Source organism: Anopheles merus, chromosome 2L (assembly GCF_017562075.2).
Source record: "Anopheles merus strain MAF chromosome 2L, AmerM5.1, whole genome shotgun sequence".
In the NCBI taxonomy this organism is placed as follows: domain Eukaryota; kingdom Metazoa; phylum Arthropoda; class Insecta; order Diptera; family Culicidae; genus Anopheles; species Anopheles merus.
Genome location: NC_054083.1, coordinates 16826040 through 16839223, shown reverse-complemented (window position 1 = coordinate 16839223; position 13184 = coordinate 16826040). Strand labels below are relative to the sequence as shown.

The window sequence follows — 13184 nt, the reverse complement described above, 5'->3', positions numbered from 1 at the left end:
GCTGCAGCGGTTTTGGACCCTCACTGTTTCAGAACCGATAGCGTGTATGTGCTGCGTGTGTGGGACGAACGAATGGCTACAAAAGTGGTTTCTCCCTACACCACCCTTAAACTCACCTCGGCACACACGCGGCTGCTTGGATGTTCTGTTTAATTCGGCGTGGAAATTGCGTGACCTCGAACACCAGAAACTGTGTCTTGCAAAGAGCGCATTATTTCAGAGCTCTGTTTGTTTGGAAAAAGTTCACAGGACAATAGGCCAACTGGTAGAAGATACACATCCACCCAAATATGAAGCTTCCATGGAGCCCTTTTACGCAACAAAATAAGAAGAAGTTTCTTTCTGGTTTCATCGCTTCAACCACGGCAGTCGCATTGTTCTTCGTTCACGACACGATTATTTAAATTCTCGCACGCACTTTCGGGGAACGAAAGCCACCCGCAATTTACAGGCGTACTGCCTGCAACGTTGGGTGTGCGATGTAAAAAGAGATCTTTTATGGCATTGATATAGATTTCTGATGGGACCCTGTAACATCTAACACAAACGAGGGAGCGAACTGGTAGGCCTGACACTCTAGCTTCACTGTTTTTGGTGCTCTATTTTTATCAAACCGTCACCCATTTTGACGTACGCATGATCGTAAACAAGTAAATTTATGACCTCGCATGTTTCACACTAATTATGAACAATCAGTGCGCCGTTCGGTGCGAGGAATTGGGCAACACTCTCGACACCGCAGCGGAAAAGGCAACTCATTCAAGGAGTATATCTTTTCGGTCGGTTCAGTTTGTTCGTTGCAGGACGTGACAAAAGGAGGCGTCCTTAATGGACAATTAGGAGCATTATTAATAGACGACCCACCATTGCACTTGGAGGTTTGCTAGAACGGGAGTCGATTTATGGTGTTATTGCGGAAGAGTGATGGAAAAGGGCGCGATTTTACTAAGATATCGTGATGATAGACCTCAAAAAGTGTGTCACAAAACGTATAATTTCTGTTCATCATTGATTAAGAAAATTGATTCCTTAAATGAACAGAAATCAAAGCCTTGAGTGTGTTTTCTATTCTACCTTTTATAATATAAAATTGCTTGTTGTTTTGTGTGTGTGTTGATCGATTCAAACTCTCACCCAAACTGCTCGATAAATCAAGGCAAGATCGTAAGGCACGTGGCCAACCTAACCTATGCCTCAGACTCATCAAATGGTTGAAACAGTCGTAAATTTCAATTAGTAGCTCAGAAGTTGCCTCAATTCTAGACCATGCGATGGACCACTACCTGGCCGAGGTTTCATTTGCTTCCAAAAGATCGGAACCTCTCACCTAGCCCTGGCTGTGTCAGGTTTAAGTTGGAGTGGTTTTGTCGATTTTATGAGACACCATTTACCATCTTTGCTATTGGGTGTCTCCCCACACCACTCCTCCCTGCCCCTTCTTTGCTTTTCGTTAATTGCCATAAAATTTAGCTAGCAATCTGGTTGTTGTTTTTCTAGTGGGTGCTGCACAAAACGCCCGACTGCAGGTGAGCGTAATAATTTCCGCTATAATTAAGGCGGCCAGTTTGGAGCACGCTGTGTGTGTGTGTGTGTGTGTGTGTGTGTGTGTGTGTGTGTGTGTGTTTTTTTTTTTATTAAATGTCTCTGGGCACGTGTCCTTTCATCTTTGTCGCGATGTCACCGCTATCCTTGAGGGGTAGGTCACCAGGGGAAGTTTACGGTTTAGAAGACCCACAATTCTTGAATTTTTTCGGAAAAAAGCATCGCCGCGATCGTGCGTGTGCGCCTCTGTTCGAATATCCAAAACGGTCTGCCTATGGTCGTAAATTTTACCACATGTTTTACGACCATAATCACATCATTAAGACGCTAATCCATACGGTTCGGGCGGGTTTTGTGCACCGGGCGGGTGAGGGACCATGTAGATTGAAGTGATACCTTTCATCTCACATTCGGTGCAAGCATATGGTTGTGCTTCTTAATTTTTAGATGATTCAATATGCTGGAATCAGAGCAGCAACAGAATGGAGGAGCGCAAAGATGAAGCACAAATATTCGAACGATGACAACACCGACAGTTTGGAGCAAAAATTGAGGCCAACCAACCAAGTGAAAATACAACTCGACCTACTCATAATCCTTTTTTATCCGGAATGTTCGTGTTTTGCCGGCCACAATCCAGCAGACGCGCCTTCCTATAGCTATTAAAAAACCGAAGCTGAACTGAAAAAACAGTCCCCCTTATTTTCACTCGCTCGTTCGTCTCCGAAACATGCCCATCTTTTATTATGATAAATGTCAAATTATGTGATTTTCATTCCCCCGCGCGTACATTTCTCATCCGCGAAGTGCGTTCCGGGAAAGATTCCGAAGTCGATTCGAGGTCGTCCGTTTTTTTTTTCAATCTCCCAACGCACCCGGTGACGCTCCTTACCAAAGGCAAAGTCTTTATGATTTTTTAATGGTTATCATGTGTGTACGGCATTTTTGTTTTTTGCCTCTCTCCTGTGTGTGTGAGTATGTATGTGCTTATTAATGCCTTCTGCAAATCGGCACCCCGGAGCACCCAAAATGTTGTCCAGCTGTGGATGGGGAAGTGGGTCCCGCGCGATCATGTGCTGACAATTTTCTCTCATTTACTCTGATCATTGGGACTTACTTTCCAGCAAACTACATAATCACCGTGCGCTTCATCAACCTGTCCGTGCGTGCACACAGTGTGACAGCGGGAGCGAAAAGGGTTTTAGCGCTTCCGGGTGGAAATAAAAGACCCACTGTCCACCCTCACCCAGTGCCCCGCCGTGGGTCCCACGGGCTAGAACTTTGAGCCAGCCTTTGTGTTTGATTGATTTCACAGCCTGCGTCGTAAATTAATTAATTTCGACTTTCGTTGTCAGCCCAAAAATTCACCCATCCGACGACGGCCCAGCGTCGGCCCTTTTCCACCCGTTACGATGTCATCGTGCGCTGCGCAACTGGCGTCACGGGAGCGTGAAATTGAAGATGTTTAATTCGTTCTAATTTAATTTGTCAACGAAGAAAAGTAACCATTTGATTCGGAGTCGCAGGACCCGAACTACGTTTTGGGCCGGAGCACTTCTGCTGCCATAATGACAGAAGTGCGGTGAAGCAATCAGTTGTGCCGGAGCTGTGTCCAGAAAAGTTAGCGCTTTCGTCTTTGATGGAGAACGGTTCTCCAAAGCCTCTGCCGCCTCTCCACAGCCATCCCGATGGGGTGCAGCATTGTGCAAATTGGGAGTGCGTTGGGAAAAAAAAGAAACGACAAGATTAGTAAGAGGCAACATTTCTTGCAATATTTATTTAGGGTACATCTTGGGGCGCAGTTAGGTCACCGTTGAGCTGTTCAGTTTTTTTGTGTGTGTTCTCGTGTTTGTGGTCGTTTGTAACAGGGGAGTAGTAAAAAATGTAGTAAAAACTCTCTAGAGGGCTTAAGCTAACATGACAATAACGAAATCGCATTGAACTTGCCCTTTGTCCAAGAACGTGCGAGGAGGGCAAAGAAAACATCACCGCCGATAAAGCGGTTTTCTCCCAAGCGAAACCATTTATGTTGACCCGCTCGGTGGTACACACACGGTAGCAACATAATGATACCGAAAATACTGAAGGGACACGAAATCAACGTCACCGTGACCCATCTCACAGGGTGCGTAGAGGCCTGGGCACACGTATCAACAAGCGGAGGAAACCGCTCCACTCACACAAACACACACACTTCAGTTTTCAGGTCGCCTAATTGCGCCTAACGATGATCGATTGTGATTATCGTCCGCGCGCAGGGTGGCACCGGTGAAGCAGAAGAAAGGTAAATAGTGACCCACCGAGTGCCTTTTCGGGGGAGCACAATCGCATACATTCGGACTCAGATCGTGATTTTAATCCCCACTGGGGAACATATTCTGATCCCTCCCGCGATGGATGATGAACGGTTGGAGCAAAGTTTACAACAAAAACATCCAAAAAACACATCTCAAAGAGGGGGGAAAAAGATTGATTCAATTGTAAGCGTCTCGGCACTTTAAAAGAACGAACAAACTCTTAACTGATTGTAGGTTTTTCGACCGTGCAAGGGAAATGCTACACACTGGAAAAGTAAAGGGAAATACTTTCTACCGGTGGCGGGTAAAGTGATGCGAGTGCTTTTGTAACTTTTGGAACCGTAGCTTTGTGGTAAGGACGGATAAGAAAAAGCACGGAATGTCGTTGGAAAAGAATGGCCGATAAAGTGTACCTTGTGCGATCGGGGGTTTGTGCAAGACGTTGGACTGGCGAAAAGAGTAACTTGTCGTCATTATGTAATTATTTGCAATTATTTTCTATTTAATAACAATAATCACACGAAGCAGCACAGACTGGTCGCAGGGCTTTGTGGGATGTTGAGCGATTGCACACATCTCGACATGATCGAGACGGTTGGTGGTTTGTGGCGAGCAGGGAGCTGTGCCAGTTGAGCACTTGGGTTTACACCTGCCAAGCAGCAGAGTGTTTTGCCGATAACAAGTTTCGTACCATTATACCCACTCGCCAAGCACCAATTTGTCTTCTGATTCTGTTTCATTTGAAAAAAAATCATTTGAAATAATAGCAGGAAAATATGGTACATGTGGGAGGATTTTTGTAATTTATTGGAACATGAGATAGAAATGTGAGATCTACGGCAGTAGGTTTGATAAGTAAATACGTTTCCAAAACGGTGACACAAGCTTTTATACGAAGATGATAAGACAACTTGTTCCTCCAGCTCAGTAATCGATAGCTACAAATTGGTTTGTTTTAGTAGTCCATTTTATTAGCCACTGCCACATATCGTTAACCATGCCGACTTAATGCTCACCACTCTATTCCCTTGCAACCAATTCGTGGTTACACACATGGGGCCTTCCGGAACAGCGGTAGATATACAACTGATGGTAGACTGCTTGCTGTGTGTATTTTTTCACGAGACGAGCGTTCAACCTTTCCGGCGCTCAGGCTTCTCGCTTCTCGGGGAGCAGAAGGATTTTGGCCCCTTCGCTTCGAACATCAATATTTGGCCATGTGGAAATCATAATCAGTGCATAATCTGTATTATTTATTGCCCACCGACACCAGTAAAATCCACCTCCCAGCATACACAGCGCTCGGCCAGGTCGCCCGAGTGATGCTTCAATTCAAACAGCGATGTGGTCGTCTTGCCATCGATTGTCGCCTTGAATGTCGCCCCGCACGAGCCATGCATATAAAGATGTATTACGGCTTGTTTATATTCATACCAAAATACGAACGATACGATACGGCAAAACGACATTAACGCACTTGTTGGGCACTTTATGGTCCCGTGTGTGTGTGTGTCACCCGCGAAGCCTTTTCCGCGGTTACAATTCCAGCGCGCAATAAAAAACCATAACGAGGAAAATCGTTTCGGAAATTTTACTTTGTAATGTGGGCCCCTAAAACTTGTCCTCTTCGGGGGACAGCAAAAAAGGAAGAAGAAGAAGAAGAATAAAAACGGTCTTTGAATTTTTCCTCCCTTCGTTTCCACGTTATTCTACTTTCTGGGAGTTGGTGGTGGGTGACGAACTGGTTTTACGACCCTCAGCCCGACTGCCGGCTGGACCCTAGTCCTGCCACGTGTTTGGCTGGGACAATCAATTAAACGAACATTTTTCGAACGCCAAAAACCCTTATCAGGGGTTCGTCCGGGTTGGTCCGGGTAAGGCTGAGAAAAAATAATTTTATTACACTTGATACGAAAGCCACACCGAGGGAGAGGGAGCAGTGGGAAGCAGCGAACGCGCATCGCACCGAAACCAGTCAATTAACAAAGCAAACAAGGTTGGGGACAAAGTTTTCAATTACTTCGAAACAGCAGGACTCGATGGACCGTCGCGGCTGTCAGTTTGCGCACTTTTTCTCTCTGTGTGTGCGTTGTATCGGCTTTGTTGCGTTGCACTCTCGAAGGCGAAGGGAAGTTAGAGTCGAAAAAGTAGAAAGAAATTAAACCATTAGTACACACGGGTCCGCCCCGAAGCGGGTCCAGAGATGAAACAGAATGATAAAAAAATCCATCGAAAAGGAAATTTGAAACAAGTGTCAGAAAACTTCTCCCCCACATCCATGAGACAGGTCGCCACGTATCCCTGTCACTCCTGTTTCCGGAACTTTTCGATCGGTTTTTTTTCCGTCTCGGGCCTGATAAGGCGGTAGCCGGGTCCCACGCGCGCCAGTCCAACGGACAGATGAACAAAATTTTTAATTGATTAGTGGTCAGTTTGCTCATTCTTTCTTTGCTTCGGGTTTTGTTTGTTCTTCTGCCCTTACCGGAGCTACTAAGTTTTCAATTGGTTGAAGTAGCACTTAAGTCGCGGTGAGGGTGTGAGTGAGAAAAGAAACTTCCTCCTAAAGCATCGGAAGCGGAAGGTTGAATCTGTTTTACGAATAAATTGTTGCCCCACAACAGGACGGTGAGTGCTACATTTGGACCTTTAAAAGATCCGTCAAATGCAAGAAGACAAAAAAAAAACCGATCATCCCACATTAGGGGGCTGATAATGAATTTATCAAACTTTAGCCCTTTGCGAATGCGCACAAAATGACGCTTTTCCGTGTTTGGAGGGAAAGAAAACGGTCCAAAACCTTTTTTTTATTTCCTGAACACTCTGAATAATGCATCGCAGTTATGAGGAAAGATGGATTTAAAAACTTTCTCCATTGTGTAACTATTGATTTTCTCCCAATTGATTTAGCACAAAAGAAAGCTTTTTAATTAAAAGGACAAAAATTAAGTTATCGTTGGGAGGGTTCTCTGTGATTTTTTTCTTCCTTTTTTGAAGACAATTCTTCAAAAGCCCTATCTAGATCACGGTAAATGTACTTTAATTTAAAAGAAATGCTCATCTTTTGTGTGTGAGTTTTCTTTTTTTTTTTTTGCTGTATTTGCTGCCTCCCTTAGGATCCTTCAGTGTCTAACGGTGGCCACCCTTAATGAAGCGAAGGCAGCAGGCGGAATAAAAATGTGCCAACAGAAAAGAGCATTTCATGCAAATGCAGCTGCTGCAGCTCCACCCACCCAAAACCTGACACAAGCGCACACAGACACACATACACACACCATCAGAAGAATGGGTAGAAGAACAAAAATCCACTCATTATTCATTCATCATCGTAAAAGATTAGTGATGGCAGATAGCGCGCAGTTCGGAAAGCAGTTCGCCGCCAGAACCAAGCCACACAAACCCCGACCCTTAAGTGAGTGGTGAGGGGAGGAAGGCAAAGAACGGGGGGGAAATGCAAAAATTTAAATAAACCATCAGGCACCATCAGGCAGCGCCCTGGACCTGGTCGCTTGTTGTTTATTTTCCAGTTCCAGTTTGCATTTGGCGCTGCGCCGAACGGAACCTTTCTGGTGGGGGTGTTAAGGTTACGGAGAGTATTCTCTGCTCAGTTCGGAGTGGCGAAAAGGGCTTTGGAGTTGGGAATGAATATAGCACGCTGTTCGGTACGCTTTCGCATTTCGATGTTTGTTCTGCAGTTTTTCCTATATTTTTCGGCAGTAAGCTTGCAAAAGCTTGGAAGCTGTGCTTCTCGTTCTCGGTGTTTCGGGATCTTTACAAGGCCTAGGTAGCTCGAACTGCTGCTGGAACAGGCATACTAGACATCACGCTCCTCGCGATCCGTTGGGACAGGCGAACGGGACAGTCAATAACTAAAAAAAAAAAAAACTGGTACTGACCACAGCGGCGGCGGCCGGTACCGTGAGAAGGTGGCAAATGTTCGCACCAGCCACGGGATAGCAAAAAAAAAAAAAAAAACAAGTCGCGACTTGTACGGGCATCCGAAGGACGCGCACGTACCCCGGGCTGTCGACGCTCATCGGCGTGCCGGGGCGGGCATACAGATCAGCGTTCATTGCGCAAAAGCACACACTTCCTCATCCGCGACCGCTTACGCATTCGCGGTCGATTTCGCGGCCAACACACTACTTACGATTTATGCATTTTTATAAGTGCAGCTGCGGAGATACTGCAAATGTGACAGTGTGTGTGTGTGTGTGTGTGTGTGTGTGTGTGTATGATTGTGTGCATGCCAGCACACACACGTATGGGGTGCTACACGGGTGAAGGAATACACGGGCCGCCATCTCGGGGCGATACGCTTAATGCTGATGATGATGATGTTGATCGTTGTCACTAATATGTGCGGCGAATAGAATCCACGCTCATCACCCTGCTCTGGGTGAAACTGTTTGTGATTGCGGAAGTAGAAGGCGATAATAATTTCTGCGCATAACCTTTCGGTACACCGGCACCGGGTGTGTCACGTCTCCGTGCTTCCAGTCGGCAAAGAGCGTCCGTAGGTTGTTTTTATGTTCCAGTTAACAAACAAAACAAATAGGCGGGTGACAGTTTAATATTATTCTTTGTCGGACCACCTCGGCTCAACTGTGGATTTTTATCGCTCCATTGCCTAGACCGGAGCATCGCAGCGGACGTAGATTAATTTAACCATATGTTGCTGTCAAGCCGTTGGCTATTCGGCGGTCGGCAGCTCGCAACATGGTTAAGAAGTACGTAAATATGTTTTGCATGATGCTTCCCCTGTCCGAAGCAAGCGAAAAACATACATATTAAAAATGTGCTACAGAAAAAAAACTCTTTTTCCCGAAAAAAATTAAACCCTTACTCCGACAAAAATCTCCACCATCACGGTCGTGCACGAAGGATCTGAAGCAAGTGTATATTAGCGCTGGCTTGAAAATAGCAAAAAACAGTACAGTACCGAGTTGAAAGGGTTTTTTTTTCTACGCTCCGCCATGTTGCATGGAATCTAGTTATCAGGACTGGCTCGGGTACTGGCGCACTGAGGGGATTTAACTAGACCAGAGCGATGGAACAGAATTGTGCACAGCCCAAAACAGAAAAAAACTCTATTATAAAGTATAATTTATAACTGCCACGCTTGTCACTGGCCACGTTGTGTGCCGATTGGGTTTTTCCTATGTTTGTGTGTGTGTGTGTGTGTGTGTGTGTGTGTGTGTGTGTGTGTGTGTGTGTGTGTGTGTGTGTGTGTGTGTGTGTGTGTGTGTGTGTGTGTGTGTGTGTGTGTGTGTGTGTTTTTGCATGTGTCTGTTTGCGGTGGTTGTTTTTCCATCAACCGATACTGTCCCTTGTGTCGGGGGCGCCCCGGGCCAGGGCAAGAACATCCATGTTGAACATAATAAACTTACACGCATGACGGGGCGAACCACCGACCTTGCGATGAAAGTCGTCCAGCCGTTATTGTAGTGCCCTGTACATGGGTTGAGGGCTGGGAACTCAAAATGCCAGTAAATGTGGTGCCTTTCGTGTATGTGTGTGATGGCAGGATTTTCCGACGATAAATGTCAATCAGCCGACCACGACGTCGGCGGAATGGCGAAAGTGATGGGATTGTTGTAATTTCATTAGCGTACGGCCTGGAGATGGAACGGTGAAGTTACTGCCCCCATGAATCCCTGCCACGCTGTGCAATCGCTTAGCCTTTCTATCAAAACATTTACATGCCGGCCCAAACCAGCTTACGGTTGAATTAAAAATGAGTCCTCGCGTCTGGGAGGGAAAGGGATTTATTTTTCATCGTCATAGTCAAAAGTACGCCCTCTTTCAAAAGTGCAATACACACGAACACACACATATACACGGACGGTGGACTCGTAATCCCTGATTCTACCGAAACGGATGCTACGACATCAAACGGTTTTATTTCGCCGAAACGTTCAGGGTTTTCGGTGACGGAGTTGGAAAGCGGGCGCTTTTTGTATTCTTCCTTTCACCGCCACACTGGCACCGTAATGGAACGACTTTTAACCTGCACCCGCGTGTGGTGACGTGGTTATGCTTCCGCTTTTAATGGACCCATTTCGCAAAAACCCACCACTGCGGGACCGTAGCACTTCACCGAAAGTGTCCCACGGAGCCTGGAGCAATATCTGCGACTCCAAACGTTTTGTTACGCTGCGCTGGACCGTTTTTTTTTTTGTAGTACAATCTCTTTGAAGCTTCATTTCCACTAAGCTCCTCATCTTTCCCATTGGTTTCTTCCCTTTACCGCAGACGAAAAAACACAGCCCCGGACACATCAAGCGGCCGATGAATCCGTTCATGGTGTGGAGCCAGATCGAGCGGCGCAAGATTTGCGAGGTGACGCCGGACATGCACAACGCGGTCATCTCCAAGAACCTGGGCCAGCGCTGGAAGCAGCTGAGCCCGGAGGAGCGCCAACCGTTCATCGAGGAGGCGGAGCGCTTGCGCAAGCTGCACACGCAGGAGTACCCCAACTACAAGTACCGTCCAAAAAAGAAGCAGATCAAGGGTAGTGGTAGTGGTGGCGCAGGTCCGGCAAGCTCCCCCAAGAACAGTTCGTCGTCGTCCTCCTCCTCCTCCTCCACTGGTGCTGGTTCGCCCGCCCTGTCTACGTCCTCCTCGACCGGTTCGCCCGACTCGGTATCGTCCCGGGACAGCTGCGGTTCGTCCAGTAGTTCCTCCTCGTCGTCCTCGTCGTCGTCCGCCAAGTCTCCGGCTGCGCCGGCCGGCAAGCGTAGCCGGACCGCGAGCGGGAAGGTGTCCAAGGGGGGCGCTAGCGGTGGCTCGCTCAAGGGCAAGAAGCAGCTCATCCTCGACGAGCTGGGCCAGCCGACGATGGCGGCGGTCGCGACGGCCGCCACCATGCCGCCCCTAGCGGCACAGCCCGACTGTTACTCGCTGGCCGCGACCAAGCTGCTGCCGAACTCACCGGAGAGTGCCACGCTGTACGACGAGCGGTCGCTGATCTCGCCCGAGCCCACGTTTGGCTCGTTCACGGAAGGCACGCCCCTGTTCATCCGCACGCCCGACCACAGCGTGTTCGCGGTGGACGAAAGCAGCCACTTTGAGCACGAGGGCAAGGGCTTCCGGTACGCGCACGGCGCCACGCCCGATCTCACCGGGGGAGACAGTGTGGGGAGCCCGCTGGGCCACACCAACCACACCACCTGCTCGACCGCCTCCGCCACCAATACCACCTCCAGCAGTCCGGCGACCACGGTCACGGTGCATCACGGTGCGCACGTGCCGTCATGCAACAGTCCCCTTCCGCAACAGCACCACAATCAACACCAGCAACACAATCAGCAGCAACACAACAACAACAACAACAACAGTCTTCAGATCAACAACAATCACCTCCAGCAGCAAACGACGCCGTCCGCCAAGTCCGTCTACGCCGACAGCGACGGTGACTGCATAAAGACGGAGAAGTACTACGATGACGATGAGTGTCAGAGTGACCACTTTGGCGGCATGCTGGATCTGGAGCCCGGTGTGTGTTTCAGCGACATTGAGCCCTTCAACGGGCATTTCACGCTGGCTGAGCCGCAGCAACAGCAGCACCAACAGCAGCAGCAGCACCCTCAGCAGCAACAGCAACAGCAACAGCAGCAGCCACAACAGCAGCAGCAATCACAACAGTCACACCACCTCAACCAGCAACAGCAGCAGCGGGGCGCACTAGCGAGCTTTAACGAAATCACCAACGGACAGCAGTGCCACCAGCCATTGCAGCAGCAGTTGCTGCAACCGTTCCAGTACTCCGAGGCAAACCAGCCCCTGATTGCCAACAGCCTTCACCAGCAGCAGCAGCAGCAGCACCAGCAGCAGCAACAGCAGCAACAGCACCAGCAGTTCCAGCAGCATCTGCGCCAGTATACGTGCCAGCAGCTAGCGGTGGAGAATATGGGCAGCTTGTCGCTGATAGCCGAGACGTCCATTGTGCCCAACTGTCAACCGTCGCCGTCGGTCGACGGGTTCGGCACGCTCGTGGCCCTCGACAGCCACATCATCGACAGCATGAGCCAGTCGGACGATCAGAACCTGCTGGACGGTATTCTGGACGTGTGCGCCGCCCAGATGGACTACACGTTCGAGGGCATGGAAACGGCCTCCTCGTCCAGCGGCTCCCATCTAGAGTTCATCGCCGAGGGCAACAGTATTTTCCTGTCCGAGCAAAACCTCAGCTTCAACGTGTAAAAGCAGGTGCACTGGTGAGCGAAATATCCCCCCCCCCAAAAAAAAAAAAACAAAAGAACCTTTCCTCACTACTCATACACACATCTCTACAAAACACAACTTTTCCCCCACATACCAACAAACATACACATAAATATATAAACCAACACACGGGTGAATAGTAGAGAAAGGGATTTGAGCCTTCGTAGTCTTGGAATTTATTATCCACAAAGAAGGGGAAAAGTAAAAACAGATGCAAAGTAAACACTTTGTTATCATTTATCACACAAACAAAATGAGAGAGAGAGAGAGAGAGAGAGAGAGAGAGAGAGGCAGAGAGAGATAAGAGGAAAAAGAGACAGAGAGAGTAAGGCAAAAGAGCAGACAAAGAAAAAAGGAAGCGTAAGAAGGGAAAAAAATAAGTGCTTTATCAGATGAGGTGCATGATTGTACAGAAAGTGCGTGAGTACGAGAGAGCAAGTGAGAAAGAGTGCGTGAGTGTGTGTGAGTTTGTGTGTAAGCGTACAGTAACAGAATGATCTAGAACCCTAAGGAAAACTTAAAATATAGCCAGAAAATGCGCGTTAGTGCGCGTGTTTGTCAAGCATGCAATATAACAAAACCATAAAGCAAAAAAACACTAAGTAAGAAAACAAGCAAAGAGTTCGGAAAGTTGAATAGAGAAAGAAAGAAAGTATCAAAAGATACAAAATGGAAATAAAACAAAGCCGTAAACAAAACACACAAACCGAGCGACTCAGAGCTTACAGAAAAATAGGAAAAGAAACCCACATACAAAAACACACAAACACTCACAGAAAGAAAAGTGATCGGAGAACGTTTGACGTTTAGAGAGTACGATGCATAGCTGGTTGAAGAAAAAAAAAAAGGATGCTAACATAAGTGGTGAGTTTGTGGATAAGGCGCGGGCGTGCTTTTCAAATGGTAACTTTGGTGCAGCCATCTTTCGCTTGTGTTCCTGTTTGCGATCAAATTATTCGATATGGAGCGCCGATTTTGAGCGGAACAAATTCCACGGAGCCGCTGGCGAAGTGGGGCACCAATGTGGATCGGTACGGGTTTGGAAAAGGGATGGAATTTTGGGGTTCGCTGCGTCGTGTACAGTTTTGTAATTAAAAATAGCTCACGTACTTGCTGGTAGTC

The 13184-nt window shown here is 47.7% G+C and overlaps 1 protein-coding gene across 1 annotated transcript in view; it reads left to right on the top strand.

The window, feature by feature from the left end:
- Window positions 1–12897, top strand: part of LOC121594891 (myb-like protein Q) — a 112258-nt gene extending 99361 nt beyond the window's left edge. Inside the window, exon 3 of the mRNA XM_041918677.1 lies at window positions 10092–12897. Within this exon, the coding sequence (XP_041774611.1) occupies window positions 10092–12041 (1950 nt within the window). The 3' untranslated portion in view covers window positions 12042–12897. The remainder of the gene's footprint in view (window positions 1–10091) is intronic.
- The last annotated feature ends 287 nt before the right edge of the window (window positions 12898–13184 follow it).